This window comes from Carassius carassius, chromosome 21 (genome assembly GCF_963082965.1).
Source record: "Carassius carassius chromosome 21, fCarCar2.1, whole genome shotgun sequence".
Taxonomy (NCBI): Eukaryota; Metazoa; Chordata; class Actinopteri; order Cypriniformes; family Cyprinidae; genus Carassius; species Carassius carassius.
In genome coordinates, this window is record NC_081775.1 from 18,004,754 (window position 1) to 18,016,045 (window position 11,292).

Below are 11,292 nucleotides of genomic sequence, written 5' to 3' on the forward strand. Positions count from 1 at the left end.
TTTGATATGATTTGCTCACTTTCAGTAATGATAAAGCAAATAAAAACTAAATGATGTATTTTGTTGCCAGTCTTACAAAGTTTAGATGAAACCTTCATAAAGGCAACCTGTGACACCTACGCTAATAATCCTCACTTGATCTAGAATCATAAATGCAGACTTGGTTATGATGAGCTGCATATTTCAGACTGCATCTGCAGTGCTGCTCTCTACTCTGAACGCAACTACAGTTGCGTTTATTCTAATTTCTAAAAAGCTTATGAAATTTTTTGTTTTAGGAATACTAGCACATAATACACTTAATAACATATTTTTCCTTACACATATGGCAGGGATGGAAATATTGTGAAAGGATTCTGCAGGTTTAACCTACATCGCTTAAGTTTCGTTTTGTCTGGTGTTTAACTCTTCCGTAGAAACACTTGCGTCTGGTTCATATTAGAGAGTGTGATCGTAAACCGTTCATTTTGTTTCTAGTACCTGTCCTAAGAGCTTCAAGTTTCAAGCAGTATGAATAGAAGAAACAGGAATAATTATCTCTCTATAGCCGCGGTGCGCGCAATTGGACTGGACTTCATTGAGATGTTAGATGAAACCAACAGGAGATCCATTACTGACAGAAACACACTCAGAGATATCTACAATGAAGAGTTTCGAGACAGGTAAAACGATATCAATGCACACCAGTGAACGTCTGTATTAATTTTAATTCAGTGAATAAGTGCGTCATATATTGCACCCTTGTATTCACAGGGACGGTGTCAAAGATCCAAACTTTTCTAGAGTAATCTTTGCACTGAGAAACGGGAACAAAGCCCGTCTTTCCAAGTCAGGAAGGAATGTTTACTTTAACACCAATGTAAGAAATCGCATTATTTACACTGATTTACCACGTTTGATGTAATTTTTTCAGATATATTTAAGAGTCACGTGATACTCTTATCAGCAGGACATTGAAGATTAAAATGTGGGTCATCTGATACTTTTGGCCAGAACATACAGACGTTTACAAATGTATTATTACGGAAAAAAAAGAACTGTTTCAAGTTACCATTATTCTTGGCTTCTTGTTAAGGTTACCTGTTCTTACTGTTTCCTTTATTGGTATTTCATTAGCCTGTGCACATTTTTGGTGTGATTTGTTTAAAACTATCTACTGAATACAACAACAACATTAACAGTAATAATAATAGTGATGATTTTATATATATAGATATATATAGAATATATATTTATATATATATATACACATACATAAATATATCTAGACCAGTGTTCTGTGTCCTTCAGTAGCAGAGACCAGGGCTGATTGTCACACAAGAGCTTATTAAGGTCTAATTACACAAATATAGGTTTGGTCTAGCAGTGATTGGAATGTTTGTTTCAAACACCCTCCTAAATTACAATAATGTTTGTTTTTCCTCTTCAGAATTACAAATGAATAGCATTTGGGTAAACAAGTAAACATTACACTGGGTAGATTTTGAATACATTTTTACATACACGTGTGTTTTCAGTTTGGGGCTGTCACATGTATTTTCATTACTTTTACTATTTTTCCCATTACAATTTAATTTGACAAAAAAATATAAAATAATAAATAAATAAAAAAATTGTATGTTACCAAGTTTTGTTTAGTGATTCGGTTATTATTTCAACTTTTATTTAACTTAATTATTTGATCATTTTTGTTCATAAAATAGCAGAAAAGTCTATATTAGGCTATTTAATGACAGTTCTAATTTTATTAAGAGTTGTGCATTCATTTATTGTCTTAAGAGGGTTGAGATCTTAAAATATGTGATGCATCTTTAACACCCTGCACTCATGAAAATGGCACATACAGGTCCGAGTGAGGCTGCATGATCAGTGGTTTAGATCTAGTCGAAGACAGCAAAACCAGGCTACTCCTGCTCCAGGTCATGTTAGTTCATTGTCAGATAATAGTAATCCAGGGCCAGATGGTGGAGTCAGAGGAAGAAGGAGTCTGGCAAAAGACATCCTACAGCGACTGAAGTCTACAGACAGGTGAGCTGGTATTCTTGAATTCTTTTTTACCAAGACAGTGACTGGATGAAACACATATGCAAACATCATTTAGTATTTCTCTGATTATCTGCGGTACTGTCTTTCGCAAGTATTTATTTAGGTATATAATAACATCACAAATACATGTACTGTAGCTGCTCTTCTCTTTCCCAGGTCCTTTTTTGTAGCTGATAAGTATGGGGTGCAGGTGTCCTCAGAGCTGTATATGGAAAGTGGAAAGATTCAGATCAGTGTGGATCGGGCTGAAGTTTATGAGCTGAAGCTGTTTGTGGAGAACACGGGTCAGGAGGCTGTGTATTTCACATACTACACTGCTCTTCACTGGCTGCAGTATTTCACTCTGGAAGACAGCAGAAGAGTCACACGTAACAATCCACTCCGTCTGGAGCCACGTTAGTTCATTTGTACAATGTTGTTTGCAGGTTATATTTGCATAATTTCTTGTGCGATCAGTCAGAAATTAAGGTAAACTCATTTGTTTTTCAAATAGGTGAGAAGTATGTGGTGACTGTGAGGTTCAAATCTAGTCATGTTGGAGTTTATTCTGCTACTCTAGCTTTTGAGTTTAAGCAAAACACCAAGCCCGCCATCCGTCCCTTCCACATTGTGCGCTTCATTGAAGTGGAGTACAGGACTAAGCTTGCAGCCTTACTGGGTCCTACTGAACCCTACAAACCTCTGAGACTCAACATCTCTGAACCCGAAAACTGTAAAGTGGACGAGGGCTATCCACCTGAGGGGTGAGATTTTTTTTTTTATATATAAAATAAGAAATAATAAGAAATTATAGTTATACAAATTAATAATTTAAATAAACAAATGCAATTAATACAATAAAATTGTACATGTTGTGTTAATTTTTAATGCATTTTATTTATGTGTTTATCACAGTTTGCTTCTCTGTCCTTTAGTTATGTGCAGAACTTTCTTGAAAATGTTCTGCCGCTGGGGCAATACACTCCTCCTCCTGACATCCCTGAATTAGCCAGGCTCCTGAAAGATGGCTGTTCTTCCCAGATCCTCAGGGGAAAGTTTCGGGAACTTCAGTTAGTGTCCTTTAAGTGAAATCTTATTACAATTTCAAATACCTATTTTCTGTTTTAATACATTTTCATTGATTTCTGTGATGGCAAAGCTGAATTGATTTCCAGAAATTATTCAAATATACTGGTATTTTAGTTTGTTAGTTCTTCATTTGAGCTGTTATAGGAAAACCAGACCATAAAAGGCTTTGGCCACCACTGCAACCTTTTACACATTGTTGCTTTATAAAATAGTTACACAAAAACCACTATGACCAGGCTTATATCTTCACGATCGCCTGACAAATTTGTTGAGCAAACTTGCAGAATATTCTACAGGCATCTACTTGGGGAAAAATGCAAAAAAAAGATAATTAGATAATTTAATTCAAAATGTTTTGTTAATTGTGCTTTTCATTATTTTAGACTTTATAGGATGTTTCAAAAATATATATGTTTTTTTTTGCAACCCCCTTTGTGTGCATGCATTTGCATCTCTGCATGTTACGACTGCAGATTTAGAGTTATGAACATTCCTGACTTGTTTGATGGTTTCTAGGTCATTACTGCAGAGTCCGCTAGGCTTTCATAATTATGCAGAACGTTTTGATTTACTGCTGTATCTGGAGGAGTGTCAGATGCATGTGGATATCAAGAGATACAACAAAGATCAAGTCACCTTACTCAAAGACTATGACAAGAGACTACTGGTCTTAAACGTGAGTGGAAATGTCTTTCGTTAAAACACGTCTTGAAACTTTGAATAGGACAATACAATTTTTGGGGGTCTGTTTCTTGGATTAAAGCTCCCCGGTGTTTCGGAGAACAGACCATCAGTCCTGAGAGGAGATCACCTGCTTCTCACCAAGAGTGAGGAGGTCAGTTTTTCAAATGTGACCAAATACAAGGGCTACGTCCACAAAGTTGAACTGGATCGGGTCAAACTGGGCTTCTCTCGAAGGTATGAAGAATGAATACGTTTTAAAAAATGCATGTGGTGCAATCAGTCAAAATCATTAAAATTAAATAAAATGTATGCATTTAGCAAACACTTTTATCCAAAGCAATTATCCTTTTGCACTGCTAACACAATGCTGTACCACTGAGCCACAGGAACACAGATGAACAAAGGAATTAACAGATGTCTGATCTAACATGTTTTTTTTTTTTTTTTTAAGGTTCCTTGACCATGTATATGTAGATAAGATGAAATTCCGTGTGGAGTTCACAGTGAATCGTCTCCCGTTAAGACTGCAACACAGAGCAGTACACATGGCGGTCCAGCACGAGCTCAGAGATGTACTGTTCCCTGTGGGCTCAAGGAGCTTGAACCCTGCGTCTCCACCTGCACTGAGGTCAGTAAGACCCCTATGAATATGTTATTAAAACTTCAGAATGAAACATTTTGAGTATTTGAGCCTAGTGTGTGTCTGTCTCTAGGCTCTTTGATCAGCAGCTTCAGAGAAACCCTGAACAGTACAGTGCAGTATGTCACATTGTGGCCGGTACGTCAAAGCCAGCACCCTACTTGGTGTTTGGACCTCCTGGCACTGGTAAAACTGTCACGATAGTTGAGGCCATCAAACAGGTAAAACTGGTTATCACACACAGCAGAGTAAACACAGCCTCACTACAACTTCATTAAAATGTCAGCTTGTTGCATTGTATGGTATTATGCTTGCCTGTATGAAAGATTTCACCATTCAGTGGAATACCTGTTGCATTCAGTCATTCTTTCTGTTTGTTTCTCAACATCTCGCAGGTGGAGAAGAATATACCTGGTGCCTACATCCTAGCTTGTGCTCCATCTAACAGTGCAGCTGATCAGCTGTGTGAAAAGTTGATCACTAGTCAACATGTTGATGCACGGAAAATATACAGACTTTATGCTAGCTCACGCGATCCAAAAGATATCCCTAAAGTTCTAAAGGTTAATGTCTGTTTAACAGTAAATAAAAGAAAGAAAACACTGACATACTAAGCATTGAAATATAATCTTACCTTACATATATGCCAGGCTTTTAGGGATAATGCAAATAAAGGGATAGTTCACCCAAAAATGAAAATTACATTCAAGCCACCCTAGGTATATATGACTTTCTTCTTTCAGACAAATACAAGTGGAGTTATCTAAAAAAATGTCCTGGCTCATCTAAGCTTTATAATAGCTGTGGATGGGTTTAAGTGGGATAAGTCCAAAAAAGCTTTTGGACTTTTGGGATAAGTCCAAAAAAGCTCATGCATCCATCATAAAAAGTACTCCACATGGCTCTAAGGGGTTAAAAGGGCCTTCTGAAGTGAAGCAATGCTTTTGGGTAAGAAAATTATCCATATTTGACATTTGACAATCTCTAGCTTTTGCTAACTGTTGTACGTGCTTTCAAGAGAGAGTGGCTTTCCAGCGGATGATATAGGACGTAGGCATAGCATAAGCTCCATTGAATATATGCTAGTCTCGCAAGAACCAAGTTTTGTTTACAGCAAAGGTAAACCAATCTTCTCTTGGCTTATATCAAATGCCTCTGACATTTTTTCTTTACAAAATGTCATTTTGTACTTCTAATTTGTGACCAATATCTTACTCTCTCCTCTGTATTGCTCTCTTCAGCGTTCGTCACTTCTCACTTACTCCTAGGTCATCAGCTGAAACACCACTCTTTCATAATTGTGCATACAACAGTTAGCATAAGCTAGAGATTATGGTTTTAAATATGGATATTTTTCTTGCCTTCATTTCGGAAGGCCTTTATTAACCCTTGAGAGCCGCGTGGAGTACTTTTTATGATGGATGTACTTTTCTGGGCTTCGAAATCTCGGCCCCCATTCACTACCATTATAAATTAAATTAATGCATTTAGCAGACGCTTTTATCCAAAGTAAACTTACAGTGCATTCAGGCTATCAATTTTTACCTATCGTGTGTTCCCGGGGAATCCAACCCCAACCTTGATAACACAATGCTCTACCACTTGAGCTACAGGAACACTTATAAAGCTTAGACATTTTTCATATTCAATTGTATTCGTCTGAAAGAAGAAAGTCATATACACCTGGGATGGCTTGAGGGTGAAAAAATCATAATGAATAAATGCCTAATGGTTTTATGTAAGTATGTTTATAGTTTTTATTTTGATTATTCATGTTGGGTGTGTGTGTTTAGAATATCAGTAATCTGGAGGGAGAGATGATTGTTTTCCCATGTAAAGAGGATCTAATGTGCTACAAGATCCTGGTCAGCACTCTGGTTACCGCTGGCAGGTGAAGGGCATTATCTTATCTAAACACAGCAAACTCTCTTACTGTTTCTCTTTATCAGACACATAACACATCATTTATAGCAGTATGTAAATACTGTGTGCATGCAGGCTGGTCACTGGTGGTTTTCCTATGGATCATTTTTCTCACATCTTTGTGGATGAGGCAGGACATGCTATTGAGTCAGAGACCATCATCAGTGTGGCAGGTGTGTTTGTCTCATACTGTACTGTAGCAAAAGTACTAAAGTCTGATAGTAGTGAGATCCATAGACAGTATTATTGCATTGTCTCATTGTGTGCATGCAGGTCTGCTGAATGCAGAGACTGGACAGCTTGTTTTGGCTGGAGATCCCAAGCAGCTGGGGCCAATCCTGAGATCTCCTCTTGCCATTTATCATGGGCTTGGTGAGAAGCACATACAGACACACACTCACTCATTCTACCTATTAGCCGATAACTATTTTTGTTTTAAGAATATAATATGTTCCTTAAAAAAGTATTGTAATGTTTACCATTTAAGCTTCAACTATTGCAGGGACATGACTGTTGTCCAATAAAAATGGGAGATATTTACAGAAGCTAAATGGTGTGTCTGAATATGTTTTATTGTAATGTACTCTGGAATTGCATGTCTTTCATGTAGATGTCTCTTTGCTGGAGAGGCTGATGACACAGAATGATCTTTATAAGAAAGATGACATGGAGTTTGACAAACGCTATGTCACCAAACTTCTTCTGAACTACAGGTACTACTTTTGCTTCTCACACTGGACCCCTGGGTCTAAAATCTAAAATAAAAGTCTTTCCATGATGCTTCAAAGGATATCAGTAAGGGATGCATGATATATCGGTACCATATTATTTACTGACCATCCTTTATTAACCAAAAAACAACAACAAAAAAAACAACATTTTTTAACATAAACACTGGTAAAAGTAATCTTTTGCAGATCTCAGAATGAATCTACATTTTTCAAACTGTACATTATAATGATGTGATGCCCAAATTCACTTGTAGCATTTATTATGATAATTTTAGTTTTTTGTCTTTATTTATTTGTTTATTTATAGTGTGCAATAGTATAATGTAGAATAATACAAATATTGTTACATTTTTAATATTATCAGTTTACTGGATATCAGCCATAACATGATAATAGTTCTCATCTTATCAGAATTTTAATACTGATGCAACCCTAGGATCTATTATAAAATGTAATTGACGGCATAGCATGCATCTGTTTTTTAATTGTCCCTCTCCAGGTCTCATCCATCCATTCTGAAAGTTCCTAATGAATTGTTCTATGATGGGGAGCTGGTGGCATGTGCAAATGAAATCAGCTCCAACCAATACTGCACTTGGGAGCACCTTCCCAAAAGAGTATGAGCCCTATTAAACAGCTGTTTAGTCTCCGACTCTGGTTACAGCTGTTTTGTTTCCAGATTTGCCTATTAATGTGGGTTTTTAAAAATAACAAATTTCAGGGATTTCCTGTGATTTTCCATGGAGTGCCTGGGAAGGATGAGAGGGAGGCAAACAGTCCTTCCTTTTTTAACATCTTTGAAATCCAAATCATTGTTGACTACCTGAAGAAGCTGCTCCTGACACAGGCCAAGAGGGGAATCTCTAGAATCTCCCCCAGAGATATTGGCATCATTGCCCCCTACAGGAAACAGGTGGAAACTGCTCTTGGACAGCCCATAATAACAGTAAAAATAGTCACGGCACTTCTATCAAATCTCTGTCTGTATCATCACATTAATTTTCATAATTTTGAAGGTTGAGAAGATCAGAAGGGCCATCAGATCAGACGAAGACCTTGAAAAGTACATGTGTATTGATGAACTCAAAGTTAGTTTTTGGTTTAAGCCATCTAAACACACTGGTAAATGAGGATGTGTAAAAAATAATATAATAGCTGTCTTCCTTTGTGTGTTTGGTGGGTTGTGTACTGTAGGTTGGTTCTGTGGAGGAGTTTCAAGGCCAAGAGAGGAAAGTGATCCTGGTGTCGGCTGTTCGCAGCAGCAAGGAGCACATCATTTTGGATGAAACGTTCAACATTGGGTTTCTCAGGAATGAGAAGGTAGGGTTTGAACACAACTGACATAAGAACACAACATTATATATCAGTTTTCTACAAAATTATTAAGCAGCACAATATAATAATGGATTTTTTTAAGCAAAAAATCAGCAAGTTAGAATAATTTCTGAAGGATCATGTGACACTGAAGACTGGAGTAATGGTTGCTTTTATTCAGCTTTGCCACCACAGGAGTAAGTTATGTGCAAAATATATTACAATGGGAAATGGTACAAACATTTCACAATATTGTTTTTTTTTTTTTTTTTTTACAATAGTATAACATCATGTTTAACTCAAGATGTAACCTTGATCTAACTAGTGTGCTACATTGTATATAAATATGATTGCTCTTTTGCAGTGTGCCAAAACACACTTTAGGCTTGAGCTTGTTCTTGTTCATGTCTCTTTTCTTCAGAGATTCAATGTGGCGGTGACAAGAGCAAAAGCTTTGTTCATCATGGTGGGAAACCCCACCATTCTGCGGACTGATGAAAGCTGGGGCCGGTATAAACTGTACACTTTCTACTTACACATGGATGAAATGCAAAGAAAGCTGTTCCTCTAAATATCTCTTGTGTACGTTTCTAGGTTTATTGATTTCTGCTTTGAGCAGGGCGGTTACACCGGGATTTCCTTCACCAGTGTCGAGGGAATAGAGGAGGTTGAAAAGTGTCTGCTTGCTCTTAACATCCAGGATGAGAGAAGTGAGACAGGTTTTAATCATACACTTAATCTCTGTAAGTCACAACGCAATGTTTGACTTCAACCATAAACTTCATACCACAACTTCATTGGTTTCATTTCAGAAATCAGATGAAAAATGTAACTGGTTTATGTCCTCATTTAGGAAAGGGAAATACATGAAGTAGTCATGTGTGTCTGTTGATGTTCTGCCAAATACAATTCTTTCAGATTTCAAGCTTTAGCAGTTTTGCAAATGATATGTTATCTACATCTGCACTGCAAGCAGGGTGTTGGTTTCCTGTCTCTATTTTATTTTTTGTCAGCAAACATAAAATCATAAAAAGCTTCCGTTATGAAAATGGGAAACTTGTGAAGTATTACAGTCAGATGTTTAAGACTTTTTTTGGCTGCTTTCAATCACAGTTAAAAAGTTATTTCTTTTATAAGTCATGTTTATATTTTTAAATGAAAAATTAGGTTATGCTCTGTTTTAAAAGCATAGTTACCAGCCGACTTGAAAAATGGTGATAGTACATAATATACAGTAATAATATAATAGTAATATAAATAATACAAGTAATAATAGTAAATGAATAATAATAGTTTCAAGAAGGCATGATGTGGAAAACTCACTGCTGTGTTTATTCACCCCTAGTGGAAACTGAGGAGAGTGCAGTCCAACAATATGTGAATCCTGAGTGGAGGCACGATTTCTAGCAGAGAAGGTTCTTCAGGTCAAGCCCGTCAAGACTTCAGAAGCTAGTATGGAAATCCTGGATCTGTCGATTCTAAACCCAGGCACACACTGTATGATTTGTATGGTCCTTTTACACTTGTTGCTTGTCAAGACTGTAAGAAAGGATCCTAATGGAATCTTGGGTAAAAAAGTCATGGCATTAAAGATTTTAAGTCAGACTACATGATAAACATTGTAATTGTAAAGCTTGCATGTAACTGAATTTTAATGATTTTTTTGTTAACCAGTTAAAAATGATGAAAATAAAAATATGAGCATGTGGACGGATTCAAAAAACACTGGTTTTTGATAATAAAATGCCTTTCTTATTCCTACATTAAGTCTTTCATTATTAAACCACTGACAGGTTCATATATTTTCAAATGATCTCCATCAGATTCATTTTAAAAGGAAAGCTCTCCTCCAGTGTGTAGTTGTGCAGTTTATGTCTCTCCCTTGTGGCTGTTGTAAGTACTGCTATAGCCAGCTCAGTTACTCTGGGTCTCAGTAATATTTGAGCCATTTTCTTTAATATGTACTGTAAGACACCAAATGCCTACAGACTTGCAATCCTATCTTCATCATTACCGATCTTTTTATTTTATAGCATTTTATAGAGCCTAAGACTGTTATAGAGCCGGCGACACCAGCACACCCGATCTTGTGGTATCTATAAAGTCAAAACAAACACTTAAGCTAACTTTAAACCAATTAGGGCCTTCTACTCTTGACTTACTGTCCTCTCAATCCTGCTGGACACCAATTATAGGGACAGTCCTACTGGGGATATTTTTTTCCAATGGCAGAAAAATAGCCCTTTCTCTCAGTCACCTCAACCCGTTATTAACCCAGAGATTTGTGTTCTTAGAAAAGTGTTTTACTCTGATTCTAAGAGTTAATGCTTTCCTCTTAAAGGTGCAGTCTAATTGTCAACATTGTTGTGAAATTTCACAGGCCAAAAAAAGTCAGTTGTCTATTATCAATAGTGTAGCAATGTATGAAGCCCTGCTCACACAAGTTTTTTTCATTACAGACAGCTTTCTATTTTTGTTCGAATCTGAGCAACCAATGTGAAACTATTGCAAAATCTGCGTGGGGAAATCTTTTCATCCTCAAGCAAAATTCCAGATGCAAACTCCTAGTGAAATGACAGGATTTTGCCAACTAAAAATTGCTGAATGTGACCACACTTTTATTTATTCCAAAACCTACACTGGTGACACTTTTATTCAATAAAGACAGTCAAACCTTCTACCATTCTGTGAAAATGTCCATGTGTGAAGGATCCAGAGATCCACTTGAACTGAAAAATAGATGGATAGCAGTGTTGCCAAGTCCTTGGTTTTAAGCTACTTTAAACCTGTTGCCATGGGTTAAAGCAACCCAAATTAACGTCATAGTATGTGCCTCAAATACGAATTTTACCCTGGGAACACTGCCAAAAATGTTATCCCCTGAAC

At 36.8% G+C, this 11,292-nt stretch overlaps 1 protein-coding gene across 1 annotated transcript; it reads left to right on the forward strand.

Annotated features, from left to right (window-relative positions):
• The first annotated feature begins 326 nt into the window (after positions 1 to 326).
• mov10b.2 (Moloney leukemia virus 10b, tandem duplicate 2) lies at positions 327 to 10,147 on the forward strand. The gene is made up of 22 exons (XM_059503562.1): positions 327 to 662; positions 754 to 859; positions 1,847 to 2,028; positions 2,203 to 2,441; positions 2,540 to 2,789; positions 2,961 to 3,095; positions 3,631 to 3,790; positions 3,878 to 4,032; positions 4,250 to 4,426; positions 4,512 to 4,659; positions 4,834 to 5,001; positions 6,232 to 6,329; positions 6,437 to 6,534; positions 6,635 to 6,733; positions 6,972 to 7,074; positions 7,592 to 7,709; positions 7,814 to 8,005; positions 8,109 to 8,180; positions 8,287 to 8,412; positions 8,828 to 8,916; positions 9,001 to 9,116; positions 9,752 to 10,147. Exons 1-22 carry the CDS (start codon positions 511 to 513, stop codon positions 9,811 to 9,813), a joined length of 3,045 nt encoding a protein of 1,014 aa, XP_059359545.1. The 5' UTR covers positions 327 to 510; the 3' UTR covers positions 9,814 to 10,147.
• The last annotated feature ends 1,145 nt before the right edge of the window (positions 10,148 to 11,292 follow it).

Excerpts from the sequence above, each read along its gene's own strand:
- mov10b.2 (XM_059503562.1), top strand. The coding sequence starts at position 511 with ATGAATAGAAGAAACAGGAATAATTATCTCTCTATAGCCGCGGTGCGC. Across the intron at positions 3,791-3,877 it reads AGAGACTACTGGTCTTAAAC|CTCCCCGGTGTTTCGGAGAA; the intron begins GTGAGTGGAAAT and ends CTTGGATTAAAG. Across the intron at positions 7,710-7,813 it reads GGGAGCACCTTCCCAAAAGA|GGATTTCCTGTGATTTTCCA; the intron begins GTATGAGCCCTA and ends AACAAATTTCAG.